The 16,739-nt window shown below is 40.3% G+C and overlaps 1 protein-coding gene across 3 annotated transcripts in view; it reads left to right on the top strand.

Annotated features, from left to right (window-relative positions):
- The window catches only part of VIPR1 (vasoactive intestinal peptide receptor 1), a 510,641-nt gene that overhangs the window by 364,766 nt on the left and 129,136 nt on the right, over nt 1–16,739 (top strand). For all 3 annotated transcript variants that reach the window (XM_029588347.1, XM_029588346.1, XM_029588348.1), the window contains exon 6: nt 11,223–11,355. In XM_029588347.1, the coding sequence (XP_029444207.1) occupies nt 11,223–11,355 (133 nt within the window). The remainder of the gene's footprint in view (nt 1–11,222; nt 11,356–16,739) is intronic.

Below are 16,739 nucleotides of genomic sequence, written 5' to 3'. Positions count from 1 at the left end.
TTTACAGCGTGACAACCCTGATCATAACTATTCCAGAGCATCCAAAAAGAGAAAGTTTCTCCCTAACAATTAAAATTTACACAACTATTGCTCTCTTGGATAGACGATAGACTCATTTTTTGCATGAAACAAATATATTATGTGCTATCGCTTCTTCAGAACCTCTTATCACCCTTGATATTCGACTTTATAATCTTTAATTACACATTTCTCATTTGTCGTATTGCATATTTTTTGACTTCATATTTGGAATCAGCACCTTTCATTTGGGTAAAATCAGCAAAAATAATTAGGTCAGCAGAAAACTTTTTTTAAATGTAGACCAGTGTTATGTTTCAGTATTTCCATTTCCTCCATAAACAATTATCGTGAATGTTAAAAAGAAATGTACATTGTAGCTATGTTAAAAGGTACAGCTTCCTCCTTACAAAAGGAGAGCCATACAGTCAAACATTCCATCATACTGGAAAGAAAAGAGCAACATCAGAAGTACATTAAGGTGTTTGTTTACTAAGATGTGTTAACACATGTTAAATACCAAATTTGGCTCTTAACACACATTGAAACTTTTATCATGCTTTATAAGTGATGCTCACAAATAAAGAATCTAAAAACCAAAACTTGTAAACCAAAGAGAACCCCTAATCCCAAACCACAAACTCCAGCTGAGAGAGTGTGAGCAATATTTTATGTTGTGGTGCATGCACCTGCAGCCTAGATTTTAACAATCCACTTATCAAAGATATTAGAGAACACTGGCAAGATTTGCTGGTTTGGAAATGATGAATTCTGAAGTATAAAAAAATGAAAAAAAAGGATCCTAAACAGCATAGAAACACAGAATTGGTTCATTGAGCTCCCTGTGTAAATCCTATAAAAATATGCTTTCTTTAGCTGTTCTATCATTGTAGGTGGTTCTAATCTCTTCTAAAGTGGACAACTACAGTTTTGGCTACCAATAATAAGTATTTAAGCTTAGGAGAACAACTCCCCTGATAATCTAAGTCCAGCAAATAAGTACAACTAATTTTTTTTACTCTCTTATATTTGGACATTTCACACAAAACTACTGGCACCTAGTTTCCAGAATGCAAGTGCACTGACTTGCAAGAGTGTATGTGGTTATGGCAACAATATCATATGTTCAACTTGTCTTGGTCCCCTGTGCCTGACATTGCATGAAAATTTGTTATCAATTGGATGCAAAACCCTTGACTTACTAAGTTTACTAAGTGGCATGGGATGTGCATGCATGAATTTTGCAAATCTATGCAAAATTTGTCAGCCACGTTGTTTTTAGCTGCACCTTTTCCAGAAACATTAATATAACATGGGAGCATCGAGACCCTAACATGGTGGGTTCTGATACTCCCGCATTAAATTTATAGGACTACCCTAACCAAAAAAAACATGTGACCAAAATGTAAACCCGAGTGCAGGGCTCGAACCTGACTCTTTTTCTCACCGTGGGGCGGATTTTAAATGCCCTGCTCGCGTAAATCCACCCGGATTTACGCGAGCAGGGCCCTCGCATGCCGGCGCGCCTATTTTGCATAGGCCACCGGTGCGCGCAGAGCCCCGGGACGTGTGTAAGTCCCGGGGTTTTTTAAAAGGGGCGGGAGGGGGCGTGTTGGGGGCGTGGACGAACGACGCGGCATTTGGGGGCGGCGACGCGGGCGTGGTTTCGGCCTGGGGGCGTTCCGGGGCGTGGCCGCGGCCTCCGGACCAGTCCCCGGGACCGGAACACAGACGGGGCAGCCGGCCGACGCGCGCAGATTTACGTCTGCTTTTCGCAGGCGTAAATCGTGCGATAAAGGTAAGGGGGGGTTAGATAGGGCCGGGGTGGGTTAGGTAGGGGAAGGGAGGGGAAGGTGGGGGGAGGGCGAAGGAAAGTTCCCTCCAAGGCCGCTCCGAAATCGGAGCAGCCTCGGAGGGAACAGGCTGCGCGCGCCCTGGGCTCGGCACGCGCAGGTTGCACAAATGTGCACCCCCTTGCGCGCGCCGACCCAGGATTTTATAAGATACGCACGGCTACGCGCGTATCTTATCAAATCCAGCGTACTTTTGTTTGCGCCTGGTGCGCAAACAAAAGTACGCGATCGAGAAATTTTTTTAAATCTACCCGCCTGTGACTGCTACTTGAGATAGCCCCAAGAATCAAAGTAAAATATTATTAGCAAGTGGTCGCACGATGATGGGACCCCCCCCCCCAACCTAATTACCAAGTAAGTCGTTTCAGCCAAAGCAACCCCAAACCCCCTTGCAAAACATGAAATTGGTGATAGATCCCCCCCCGACCCCATCTCTCCCAATTTCCAATTTCCAAAGTCCTATAAAATTATTGGTCTTTAGTGGAGGACTCTCCCTTACCCTTCTCCCTTACCCCTCTCCCATACACACTTAGCTAAAGAAAGTGAAATCCTTTCTTCAAAAGGGCTCAGGGCATTCCCCCCCCCCCCCCCCCCCCCCCCCAGCTTTGGGCCCGGTCGGCATCATTTTCCAAAATGGCACTGACCTGACCTTGCCCCAGTCACATGGCTGGGGTAAGGTCCAAGCCAGTCTGCCCATGCCCAGGCCAGTCTGTCCAGGCAAATCGCCTACCCCAGCCTGACATGACAGAGGTTTTACGGCAAGTTTGCACTTAATATAATAACATAACCAAAAGACCTGTATATTGATTTTAGGACCCAGAGTTTGCATAGAAAAAGCCAATAATGTCTCTGTACCCTGTAAATAAAAATTGCCCAAACTAATGCATTTCAGTGGGACTTTTTCATACTTCTCTGTCTCACCACATGTCCAAATAAGTCCCTTCAAACGGTGCTTGACCACCCTAACATGGAGACTGAATAGCATATAGAAATTTTTGTCACTCATTTCCACAAAGAACACCTTGATGCATGAAAATCTGACAACGGTTTTAGCATCATTGAAACAAGTATTCTTCTAGTTGTATTGAAACTGGCAAAGAAATTCCAGTAAAATGTTCTTTTGCTTCTTGATTTCCTATACTGTGACTTAAAGTGTCAACCCTCGCAATCTGTTTTTATTAATTCACTTGATTGCCAATTTCCTTTTCTCTGTGGTTTCATTTTTGGGAAAGAAGGAAATAAGTATTCCATGTTTTTGAAGGTTCCTCCTTTGTTAATCTCAGGATTGCGAGTCTAGATAAATGAGGGTCGCACTGTACTGACTTTCATCAAAAGCTCAGGTAGGCATTGTGCTGATTGTATGGATGACTCAACAGACAAAAATGATGAGCAGACTTATAGAAGGAGATTTTTGAAAAGAAAAAAAATGGAGACGCACTTTCTAGTCCCCATATTAGAATTATATTGGTATAAAGAAGCATAAAGGACATAAAATCAGACATAAAATGGAAGCAACAGAGACATCAAACAAACATGTTGATAGGTAAATTAATCTGAATGGTATTTCTTCTTTAACTAACCTAAGTTCTAATACACAACAATGCTTGGAAAATCCTGACTTTAGGATCCAGGAACAAAAGAGATATAAGTCATGTAGAATAATTAAAGCAAGACAATTTACTAAGAATCACCACTCCAAACAAATGTATTTATTTATTTTTATTTAGGCATTTTATACACCAGCTTTCCAAAAGAAGATCACATGAAGATCACATGAATGTTACTTTTTACAATAGCAACATTCATATTCTAGGTTAGCATTCATGATCTAGGTCTGTACAACAACAAATACATGTTCTAGGTCAACACAACATCAAATAATGTTAATTAGGGACTGGGACAGTAGTTTGTGATACATAAGTTCCAATTAAATGAATATCTTGTCTTAGCCAGTGAGTTGTCTTGAATCACTTCACATCTCTCATTACTTTTGCTCATTCTGCTAACAGTATCTATGATTTTTTATGTGAAGTTATCTGCATATTGAAAAGCTAAGTTAAATCATATGCATTTTTTGAAGAGCCATGTCTTTAGTTTGTATTTGAAATGCTTTCTTTTTGTTATCAGGCATAATGCCTCTGGTAGAGAGTTCCACAACTTAGGACCCACTATGGAAAACATTTGGTCTCTTATTTGTGTTAGATGTGTACTCCGTGTTGTAGGCATACTTAATAGTCCTTTGTTTTGTGATCTTAGTGTTTGCTGCGGTGTGTAAGGTTGAAGTGTCACTCCTATTAAGCAGGGGTTTGTGTCATTGATGAAATTATTAATGCCAGTACTTTATAATGAATTCTGGATTGTACTGGCAGCCAGTGCAGTGCAATCAGTGAAGGGGTGATGTGGTCAGATTTCCATACCCCTAATAAAAGTCTTGCTGAGGCATTTTGTAATAACTGTAGAGGTTTTAATTAGAGATGTGAATCGTGTCCTCGATCGTCTTAACGATTGATTTCGGCTGGGAGGAGGAGGGAATCATATTGTTGCCGTTTGGGTGTTTAAAGTATTGTGAAAATCGTGAAAATCGTGAGCCGGCACACTAAAACCCCCTAAAACCCACCCCGACCCTTTAAATTAAATCCCCCACCCTCCCGAACCCCCCCCAAATGCCTTAAATTACCTGGGGGTCCAGCGGTGGTCCGGAACGGCAGCGGTCCGGAACGGCCTCCTGCAATTGAATCGTGTTGTCTTCAGCCGGCGCCATTTTTCAAAATGGCGGCGCAAAATGGCGGCGGCCATAGACCAACACGATTCGACTGCAGGAGGTCGTTCCGGACCCCCGCTGGACTTTTGGCAAGTCTTGTGGGGGTCAGGAGGCCCCCCCAAGCTGGCCAAAAGTCTCTGGGGGTCCAGCGGGGGTCCGGAAAACGATCTCCTGCCGCGAATCGTTTTCCGTACGGTTTCCCCCCGCTGAACGACCTCCTGCAGTCGATCTCCTGCCGGCGCCATTTTCTGTAAGGAAAACGATTCGCGGCAGGAGATCGTTTTCCGGACCCCCGCTGGACCCCCAGGGACTTTTGGCCAGCTTGGGGGGGCCTCCTGACCCCCACAATACTTGCCAAAAGTCCAGCAGGGGTCCGGAACGACCTCCTGCAGTCGAATCGTGTTGGTCTATGGCCGCCGCCATTTTGAAAAATGGCGCCGGCTGAAGACAACACGATTCAATTGCAGGAGGCCGTTCCGGACCACTGCCGTTCCGGACCGCCGCTGGACCCCCAGGTAATTTAAGGCATTTGGGGGGGGGGGTTCGGGAGGGGGGGGGATTTAATTTAAAGGGTCGGGGGTGGGTTTTAGGGGGTTTTAGTGTGCCGGTTTTCCTGCCCTCCCCCTTCCCCCGATTTACGATTTTTTGACGATAAATCGGGGGAATTGGTATTGTATCGTGGCCCTAACGATTTTTGATGATTTAAAATATATCGGACGATATTTTAAATTGTCAAAAAACGATTCACATCCCTAGTTTTAATAGTCCTGAAGGTAGGCCTAGTTAGTAAAAGGGAGTTAAAATAATCTATGTTGGAAAATATTAGTGTTTGTAAAACAGTGTGGAAATCCTGTAAGGTTAGTAAAGGTTTTAACAATTGCAATATTCTTAGTTTGGAGTATCCTGATTTAACTAATTTGCTTATGTGCTTTTTCATTGTCAAGTTCTCATTGATCTGTATTCCTAGGTCCCATACTTGATCAGAGGGTGTGATGTTGAAATTACCCAGTCTAAAGGTGCAGTTTAACTTTACCATATGATTTCAGTTTTTTTATGTTTAAAGTTAGTTTCAATTGAGAAAGTGTTTGTTGTACTGCTTTCATGCATGTTGATAGTGTTGAAGTGGTTTTTTCAAATGATTTGGTGAATGGAATGTAGAACTGTATGTCATCTGCATATAGGAAGAAGTTGATTCCTAGTTCCACTAGTAATCTACACAGAGGCAGTATGTAAATGTTGAATAGTGTTGCCGAGAGTGCTGAGCCCTCGGGAACACCAGTGTTGATTGGGAAGGTGTAAGATGTGTAATTGTCTAGTTTGACTTGGAATGTCTTATCTGCTAGGAAGGAAGAGAATCATTTGAGAACATTTCCATCTATTCCAATTTTTTTCAACTGATGGCATAACAGGTTATGGTCTACAGTGTTGAAGCCTGCTGTTAAGTCAATTAGTACCAGTATGTAAGATTCATTATTGTCAAACCCATGTAGTATAGAGTCCATTAAAGAAATGAGTAAAGTTTCTGTTGAACAAATTTTTCTGAACTCGAATAGGTTTGGATATAGAATATTATTGTCTTCTAGGTGGTTTTGAAATTGAGATAACACTGCTTTTTCTAGGACCTTTGTGTTAAAAGGTAATTTGGATATTGGTCGATAGTTGTGTCAATTCTGCCAGATTTATTTTTTTGGATTGGTTTAATCACTGCTTGTTTTGCCCTAGCAGAGACCAATCTTTCTGTTAGTGAGTAATTGATTATGGTTGTGATTGTTGGAGTGATTAAGCTGTGTACTATTTTCAAGGAACTTTCTGGGATTGGGTCCATGCTTAATTTTTGTAATTATTTGGTTGATTTCGAGTTTAGATACTATGTCATATGATTTCCATTTTGCCTGCTCATGTTTTTCTTCAGTTTCTTTTGTTGGCAAGCAAGTGGAGAATTGTGTTTTTAACCTATTGATTTTCTCTAACAAAGAAGTGGCATATTTGTTGCAGGAATTATTTGAAATAGAGGATGGGTCCTTGAATACATTTTTTATGGTTTTGAAGAGTAATTTGGAATGAAATATCACAAAGTGGATCTGTTTGGCATAGTAATACTTTTTTACTAGGGATGTGCAGACAAAAAGTTTATGTTCATAAGTCCATAAGTCGAAAGGGGGGGTCAATTTCGGTCAATATGGACATATGTAGAATTCCATAAGTTGAGTCTATGTCCATACGTGCACCGATTCCCTAAATAAAATTTAAACCCCTCACCCTCCTTAATCCCACCCCCAAGACTTACGGGGGGGGGATTAAGGAGGAATCACGTGACGCGGATGTCACGTGATTCCCCGCCACTCCCACCAGGGAGTTTTGGTCCAACTTGGGGGGGTCAGGAGGCCCCCCCAAGCTGGCCAAAAGTTCCGGTTGAGTCGAATGAGGGTCCCGGAGCGAACGCGCGTGGAATCACGTGATGTCCGCGTCACTCTGACGTGACGCCGACGTCACGTGATTCGCCGTGCGTTCGCTCCGGGACCCTCATTGGACCAAAACTCCCTGGTGGCCACTCCCACCAGGGAGTTTTGGTAAGTCTTGGGGGGGGATTAAGGAGGGTGAGGGGTTTAAATTTTTATTTAGGATCAACAATCGCGATTTCCAACGTATTCAACATAGCTATGTTGAATAAGTTGGAAATCCGATCGTTTTCGCCTCATCACTTTTTTAAGTTAAAAAAAAAATAAGTTGCGTTTTACATATGCGTTCAAAACGAATGCACACCCCTATTTTTTACTTTATTGATTTGTGCATGATATTTTGTTAGTAGTATCTGTATTTTCTACAGATTTAGCGGATGGGCATTTCCACCATTGTTTCTCTGTTTTTCTCAGTGTCTGTTTAGTGAATCTAAGCTCTTCGCTTATCATGGCTTCTTTTGTTTTGAGTTATTCCGTTCTTTTTGGAAAGTTGATATCTGTACTGGGCTTAGGGGATCTGCTGTCTCATTGATGATTTTATCCCAGAGTCAAAAACTGAGGAGATATTGGCTTGATGAAAATCAATTAGCTTATTTTTAATTGAACCTGAAGTACTTCAGGTTCAATCTTTTTCTGAAGGTGAAAGTTTGATTGTTCTTTAAATGTGTTTGTTTTGTGTTGAGGAGGGTTAAATTTGCTTTTATTGATTGATGATCAGACCAGGGCAAAATTCTGTGGGATGTTTTGATGATACAATTATAGTGATTGGCAGATGTTAGGTCAAGGATATGTCCAGCTTTATGAATGGGATTTGTTACGACTTTTGACCAGTCCATTGCTTCCATTGCATCTAAAAAGATTTCACATGCTGTAATTTTAGGTATTCTATCTACATGTAAGTTAAAGGCTTCTATGATTATAGTAGTTTCAGGTGAAGGAAATGCATTGGTGAATAATTTGATTGGTGGTGATCAGCCTTTTTGAAGTGTTCCAGGGGGGCAACAGACCATTCCTAAATTTAGTTATGATTTTAGTATTGCCACCTCATGGGGAGGGATAATTTCTACTTTATAAGGTTTAAGTTTGAGTTCTTTTTTACTGATTATTAGTAGACACCCACCTTTATGTTTGGGTCTGGGGAAGTGAAAACATTGTAGTTGGGATGATCAGTTTGATTTACGATCACATTATCTTTGTCATTCAGTCAGGTTTCAGAAATGCAGAAGATAGATGGCTTTAAATCCTCTAAAAGATCATTTATTAGTGGGTTGTTTTTTTTGACAGAGATTGAACATTCAGTAATAGGAGTGTGAAAGTTAGGCAGGATGAGATTGTAGGAGAGTTGTTACTTATCTTGGGGTAGACAAGTTTTTCGTTCTTTCTTTGGTTGAGTTTTGGGATTCTCCTGGGTTTTCCATATATTCCCATCCTAGGATTTGTTTGATAACGTGTGTCTGCTCCATTTTTGTAGTTGTTTGAAAAGAGCGAGATTAATTTACCACACTGGATTTCACTTTGGGCACACACGAAGGGGTGCACAAAGGGGCAAGCTTTTTTTTTATGTGCTCCTTCATGCACGCTTCAAGGGCATGTGTCTCATGGCGCAAGTGCCTTCGGCATTGCCGCCTCTGTGGTGTTGATGGGTGGGTTGTGGGCGGGCTATAGGGTGGTGCGGTCATGTCAGCACCAGCAGTGTTCCCTCACCTCTACCTTCTAGGGGAGGAAGGGCGCTGTCTGTGTGTCAGTCATGTTGCCCCCAGAGCCGATCTCTGTCCAGTCTAGTTGGGCCAGGTAGGCCTTGCTCCCCACTGAGTTCCCCAAAACTCTCCCAGCCACTCTCCCCAGCGTTGCCGTACCCGTACTGGAGAAGGTTTTCATGGGTAATGATTCAAATGGACTGAATCAAATCACAGTGAACCTAGAAGATGTGGTAGACCTGATTGATAAACTGAAGGTACACATATTGGAGAAGGTTTTCATGGGTAATGATTCAGATGGACTGAATCAAATCACGGTGAACCTAGAAGATGTGGTAGACCTGATTGACAAATTGAAGAGAAGTAAATCACCTGGACCGGATGGTATACACCCCAGAGTTCTGAAGGAACTAAAAAATGAAATTTCAGACTTATTAGTAAAAATTTGTAACCTATCATTAAAGAAGACTGGAGGATAGCAAATGTAACCCCAATATTTAAAAAGGGCTCCAGGGGCAATCCGGGAAACTACAGACCAGTTAGCCTGACTTCAGTGCCAGGAAAAATAGTGGAAAGTGTTCTAAACATCAAAATCATAGAACATATAGAAAGACATGGTTTAATGGAACAAAGTCAGCATGGCTTTACCCAAGGCAAGTCTTGCCTCACAAATCTGCTTCACTTTTTTGAAGGAGTTAATAAACATGTGGATAAAGGTGAACCGGTAGATGTAGTATACTTGGATTTTCAGAAGGCATGTGACAAAGTTCCTCATGAAAGGCTTCTAGGACAGGTGGCGATGTCCTTTCGTTGATTGCAAACTGGCTAAAAAACAGGAAACAGAGAGTAGGATTAAATGGACAATTTTCTCTGTGGAAGGGAGTGGGCAGTGGAGTGCCTCAAGGATCTGTATTGGGACCCTTACTTTTCAATATATTTATAAATGATCTGGAAGGAAATACGACAAGTGAGATAATCCAATTTTCATATGATACAAAATTGTTCAGAGTAGATAAATCACAAGCAGATTGTAATAAATTGCAGGAAGACCTTGTGAGTGGAAAATTGGGCATCAAAATGGCAGATGAAATTTAATGTGGATAAGTGCAAGGTGATGCATATAGGGAAAAATAATTCATGCTATAGTTACACAATGTTAGGTTCCATATTAGGTGCTACAACCCAAGAAAGAGATCTAGGCGGCATTGTGGATAACACATTGAAATTGTCAGTTCAGTGTGCTGCGGCAGTCAAAAAAGCAAACAGAATGTTGGGAATTATTAGGAAGGGAATGGTGAATAAAACGGAAAATGTCATAGTGCCTCTGTATCGCTCCATGGTGAGACCGCACCTTGAGTACTGTGTACAATTCTGGACACCGCATCTCAAAAAAGATATAATTGTGATGGAGAAGGTACAGAGAAGGGCTACCAAAATGATAAGGGGAATGGAACAGCTCCCCTATGAGGAAAGACTAAAGAAGTTAGGACTTTTCAGCTTGGAGAAGAGACGGTTGAGGGGGGATATGATAGAGGTGTTTAAAATCATGAGAGGTCTAGAACGGGTAGATGTGAATCGGTTATTTACTCTTTCGGATAATAGAAAGACTAGGGGGCACTCCATGAAGTTAGCATGTGGCACATTTAAAACTAATCGGAGAAAGTTCTTTTTTACTCAACGCACAATTAAACTCTGGAATTTGTGCAGCTATTATAGCTGAGTTTAAAAAAGGATTGGATAAGTTCTTGGAGGAGAAGTTCATTACCTGCTATTAATTAAGTTGACTTAGAAAATAGCCACTTCTATTACTAGCAATGGTAACATGGAATAGACTTAGTTTTTGGGTACTTGCCAAGTTCTTATGGCCTGGACTGGCCACTGTTAGAAACAGGATGCTGGGCTTGATGGACCCCTGATCTGACCCAGTATGGCATGTTCTTATGTTAATATATATTTTATTTAGTAAGAAGCTTTAAACTCTTTCATCTCAACAGTTTGTGGACTGCGGGGAAACACTGTTATCATAGGTCTCTTGTTTTTACCATTTTTTTCTTTTTCATTTAAAAATCATTCAAAAGTCCATTTTTATATTATCTTCCAAAATCTCACTTATCTTATAGGTGAAGAGCGGGTTTGTATGACCCATCATCCGTTAGTTCATGGTCTTGCTTTAATTATTGGATATTCTACTCCTATTGATGATGTCAAATATTTTGTTGGATTACAAATAAGTTAGTCATGTAGAATAACCATGGGTAAAGATATAAACCAATTAATCCTACCAAGATTAAAGAAGAAAGCATAACAGATTTCAAGCCTGTACCAGAGTTATTCCTATCCATAAGAGATATTGCTTCCTTTATTGTCAGATTGCCTTTTTTTGGCAGCAGGTTTTGATTCAGGACTTAGGCTTCTTTTATTCTTCCTCTGACAGAAAGCTGCACTGTACCCGCAATTACATCCATATGCACCTTTTCATGTCCTTCATAATGAGAGCCATTGCTGTGTTCGTAAAGGACATTATTCTCTTTGAAAATGGGGAATCTGATAACTGCTTTGTGGGTTCGGTAAGTAGCAAATAATTAACGTCTTGCCATCTTCTTTTATGCCTTCATTAGTCGCCTTTTTTGTATGGGAGATGGATAATTAACATTTAAAGATGCATGGGAACTGTCTTCAAAGGTTGTTTTTTGTTGTTGTTTTCTGTTGCCTTTCTGTTTTTCATCAACAGTGAATCTCCCCTCTTGAGCAGGAATTTAAAAGAAAAACAAATCACGAAGTTGGAAGTCCCAACTTTGGCAGTGAAAATGTTTAATTGCAAGCACTATTTTGTAGGAGGAACTAATGTGATTGTAAGAAATACTTGAGTACACATGAGGGCTATGGATGAGTAGTATCATCTATTGAATATTCTATCTCTGTTCCTTGTTATGACAGCAAACTTTTCTCATCACAATTTACTTGCAGTATTTTTTGAGGGTTGATTTTTAATCTTTGATCCATATAAAAGGAAATTGTATTCATACGGAATATGGAGGTCGTGGAATGATTTCCTTTTTTGTTGTCTTGTATTACAGCCAGCTATTCCTGTTGTTTTGGGGACTTTGTGTTTGGTAGGATACTTCAGTATGCCACAACAAACATTTTGATCATACTTAATAGTGGTTTATGCTCTAATTTTCCAATTCAAACCTGAAAAATACTTTTGCTAAAAATCTTATTCCTAGGCTTTGTAAAATAAGCATGTATCAGATAAGTATGCATTCTGTGCATTGGAAACTCATTATTTGCAAATTTATCTCATGCAACTTAATTGTGGATATCTTTAAACCACATTTGGCTATTAGCTGACCAGGGCAAGTTTGTGAATTTCTGCTGTATTCCTCTATTAATTATGGGCTTGATTCATCCATATTTGGAAACTGGTAAAGCTACCAGCTTGAAAGTAATTCAGAAAAAAACTGGTAAATAAAATTAATTAGATCCTAAGTTTAAGAACTGTGATTTTTGTTTACACTGGCTGCCATTCGGAATCAGATATTCAAACAATACATTGCCAACTTTATTACAATATACATGAACCTCATTATGCCATTCTTAATTTACAAATGTATGCTCTTGATGTCACCAACATCTGGAATTAGACAAAGGAAATGCTCCGAATATCCTCATATCATAATGTTATCTCAAACTTACAGAGTGAAGCAAAACATAATGCCCACATCTCAGCAACCACACTGCTTCATTTAAATATACTCAAAATCATGTAGATGGTTCAAGTCTGTGTGAAGCAATGACAGTAGTATGATATTCTTTACTACTACGTATCATTTCTTTAATACTAATCGATGAATGTAGTACTATACAAAAAACATATAAGAAACAGTCCTTACTAGGTAGATTTTACAGTCTAATCAAGGCAAACATGCAGCACAAAAAAAATATTTGGGAATTTTGTTCATTAAGAAAATGATTAAAATCAATAAATCTGTAATTGGGATAACTGGGGATAAAAATTTAAAAGCTGTCTAAAAAAGGTGGGTTTTCAGAATGGATATGAATAAGGCAAGACATGAACTCAGACTATTCCAGGGTGGAAGATAAGGAGTCTGGAGTTGAAGGTAGAGGAGAAGGGCATAGAAAGAAATGACTTGCAGATGAGCAGCATTCACAAGAAGGGATACTGAGAGAGATAAGAAATGAGAGATAATGAGGAGCTACAGAATGAAGACTCTTGTAGGTGAGTAAGTGGAGCTTAAACTATATAAAAAAACAGATAGGGTGCCAATGTAATGACTCAAGAAGAGGGGTTATATGTGATTTAGGGGGTCATTTATCAAAGTGCTATATGGCATTTTCACATGCGTTAAGGTGTTTTTGCATGCATTAAGCACCTTTAACACATGCAAAAACGCCTTAACACATGCAAAAACGCCTTAACGTGTGCAAAAGCACCATAATGCATGGTGCGATACAAATGAGAAAAATAGGAGGAGTTTGGGCTCCCAGTTTTGTGAAGCCATATCACATGGCTTTAACTACACCTTTTTCATTTGTGTAAAGCTGTGTGATAGGGCTTTATTGTGCATTGTGATGTTTTTGCAAATGCTGTTTTTAGTAGTTTTAAGCTCCTGGAGAGCCAGCCTAGCTGTCAGGGCCCTTCTACAACCATGAGAGAGACAGAGGCAGAGACAGAGAGAGCACCTAGTCATAATGTGCTGCTCCTAGGTAGGTATTTATATCTTTATAGGAGGCCCACCCAGTAACTCGAGGTGAGATTTAGGTATTAGTGTAGGGGTTAGGGGCCACTTTGACATTCAAAGTAAGACGTATGAACAGAACAGTGCTCTCTTGTGAAGATTTGATGACCTTCGGAGTGAGGAAACCCACCCAAAGATGAGATTTGTGCAATGAGATTTGTGCCCAACATGTGAGAGATCTGGGTGTCATGTTAGACAACCATCTGAACCTAAAAAAATTCATTAACAAGACCATGAAGGACTGCTTCTACAAACTCCAAGTACTAAAAACGTTTTAGAGAAAGAAATGACACAGTTTAGCAGTGTTTTGGTTATATGTAGACAAGGAGAGAAAAGAGTTGAAAAATATCAAGGTTACAGGCTGAGAAGACATCGAGGATGTCAGTGTTAACCACAGAAATAGAGAAAGGGGGAAGAAGGAGATGGATTTGGAGGAAAAGATGAGTAGTTCTATCTTATTTATTTTATTTATTTAAAAGCTTTTATATACCGAAGATCATGTACAAGTACATATCGCTTCAGTTTACAGAAAACCAGAATTAGAAATACCATGGGCATGGTATACATGGAACAATAAACATTAAAACAAATAATACAAATATAAATTATATAATAATAGTAATAGTAATAATGTTACTACTACTACTACTACTACTACTACTACTACTACTAATAATAATAATAATAATAATAATAATAATAAAATAAAATAAAATCAATAAACTGTGAGTATGCAACAAACAGGGTAGATATTGAGTATGTGGTGCATTGAAGAATTATGCATGGAGAACATTAAATGTATGTTACAGTTAAGGTAGCGTATAACTTTATTTTTAGCTTGGGAAACTTTAGGTGAAGGCCTCCGTGAATAGCCAAGTCTTCAACTTTTTCTTGAAAGTCTGTAAGCAAGGTTCAAGGCGAAGGTCCGATGGTAGATTGTTCCAGTGAGTAGGTCCAGCTATCTTGGCCATATTGAGTTTATTTTGGTAGTTGAACTTCCAAGCAGCAAAGTCAGACATCCAGACTGAGATCTGAGACTAGATTCCTGATGAATTTCTGGTGTAGAATGTTAAATCTGGAAATCATCAGCATAAAGATGGTATTTAAAGCCAAAGAAGCAGTTCAGAGCTCCAAGAGAATTAGTATATAAAGAGAAGAGGGACCAGGATGGAGCCTTGGGGTACACCAGTTGATAGTGGGACAGCGATAGAGGAGAATCTATCAGAGGACACATTAAAAGTGTGATGAGAGAGGTAAGAAGAGTACGAAGACAGGATGGAGTCCCAAAATCCAAGTGAGGACAGAGTATCAAGGAGTAGGGGTGATAATGAAAATGTTCATTTGCATTCATTTTTTGATTCCATTCAAGACTATGAAGGCAAGCAAAACTATAGGGTTTTTTCCTACTTATGTTAAACCACTGAAGCCAGGCAGAATGGAATTGGAGTGGAAAGGGACAAGGAGAAGAACCAGTCTAGGTCAAGTATTTTTTCAACCAACCTATTCAACTGGCACCTGCATGGAATGACAATGTTCCTCATTTTTTTAACCTGAAACTGAAAGCAGCATGTAATTTTGAGCAATCACTAGTTTGTATTCAGTCATTTCTCTGCCAGATTTCAGAGAGGTTGTGGTTCTGGAGCTCTTTCTCAAAGTCTAAGAAAAGATTTTTTTAACAGATTTTGAAAGAAAAAGTGTCATGGCCCACTCTGCTGGGAACAAAGAAGAGGTATTCTTGTCAGAGGCACCCTTCAGAGAAGAAAGGCATCCAGGAGTGAGGGTTATTCTGCCTTGAAGCAGAGTGGGATCCAGGAATGAAACCAAAGAAGAACAGGACCAGAGCAGAAACCAGGAGAGTAGGCGAGGTCCAGGTTGAAGGAAGAATCAAGAGAGTAGCCGGGGACCAGAGCAGGAACTAGAAAATGCAGGACTAAAGCTAGCCAACAAACAAAAATATGGTGCGAACTCCTTTTGGGCTATAGCTCCTTATATACAGCCCTCAATTTGTGATACACTTAATGCTGGTTTAATAGGGAGTCTGAGGCAGATCGCTATAACTTTGCTGTGCTTAATATTTACTAAAAGATTCTTGATGACTCAGAGTCCCTGTGACTCCACTGCAAGATCCCCTAGCCTTAACCACTGAGGGTCACAAGTTCAAACCCTGCTTCCCCTGACAGATTGCCTCCTCTCTTGTGAGTAGTCTCCAGACACACCAAAACACCTCCAGGATTCCAGATCCAACCTTGAGGGACACAGTCCAGAGCAGGCATGGGCCAAACCCTGCCAGGTTGAAAGCAGGAACAGAGCCTGGCCTGGGATCTGATGTAGACAGTCAGCACTGAATTCAATAGTACATGGAGAGGAATTCTGGTTGATGAAGTAACTGATTCAGAGTTCCATAGCAGACACTAAAGTTGTGGAGATAGCTGGTCCTGATTTCACTGGTGCATGGACTGGAATTTGGGTAGACAAGACAGTTGACATGGAGTTTACCCATGCAAGTATAGGCACTAAAGTTGGAATGACAACTAGTGCTGAATTCATTGTTGAGAGGACAAGAATTAATGTTGATAGGGCAGTAGACAGAGCTCACCAGTATATACAAGCAGGCATTAGAGCTGTGGCAATAGTTTGCGCTGATTTCACTGGTGCAAGAGGTAGAACTGGAAATGACAAAACTACTGAAAAGGAATTTTCCAGAGCAGGCACAAAAGCCATGGTAACAGCTGGCAGTAACTTAAAGCGGTGCTGGAAGAGCCTGCATGGAATCTTTGAATTTGTTGGCAGGTCTTGGAGTAGAGCCACTTTAGAAGCTGGCTCGGTGCAGAATGGAGCCGTTGCAGGAGCTGGCTTGGCACAGAGAGGAGTCATCGCAGGAGCTAGCTTGGTGCTGTCTGTAATGCTGGAGTTCTAGGAGTGGTGGGCATTTGTTTCAAACAAAATAGAAAATACCAATAATATTTCCTATTTTGTTTCATTTCAGGGGAAAAAGGATAGAAAAAAAGCACAAAATGTCATGCTGTTTTTCATATAGTTCTTTTTGGGGGGAGAGCAAAAAAGCAATATTTGATTAAAAAAAATAACACAACCCACCCCCAAACACTCTCATTTAGTAAAATATTCACCCCCTTGCCTACTCTCTCATCCCCCCAGGATTCACCAAAATATCCCTGGTGGTCTAGCGGGAG

The sequence above is a fragment of the Rhinatrema bivittatum genome, chromosome 2 (assembly GCF_901001135.1).
Source record: "Rhinatrema bivittatum chromosome 2, aRhiBiv1.1, whole genome shotgun sequence".
In the NCBI taxonomy this organism is placed as follows: domain Eukaryota; kingdom Metazoa; phylum Chordata; class Amphibia; order Gymnophiona; family Rhinatrematidae; genus Rhinatrema; species Rhinatrema bivittatum.
Note: the sequence above shows the minus strand (reverse complement) of the source record. Positions and strands in the feature narration are given on the sequence as shown.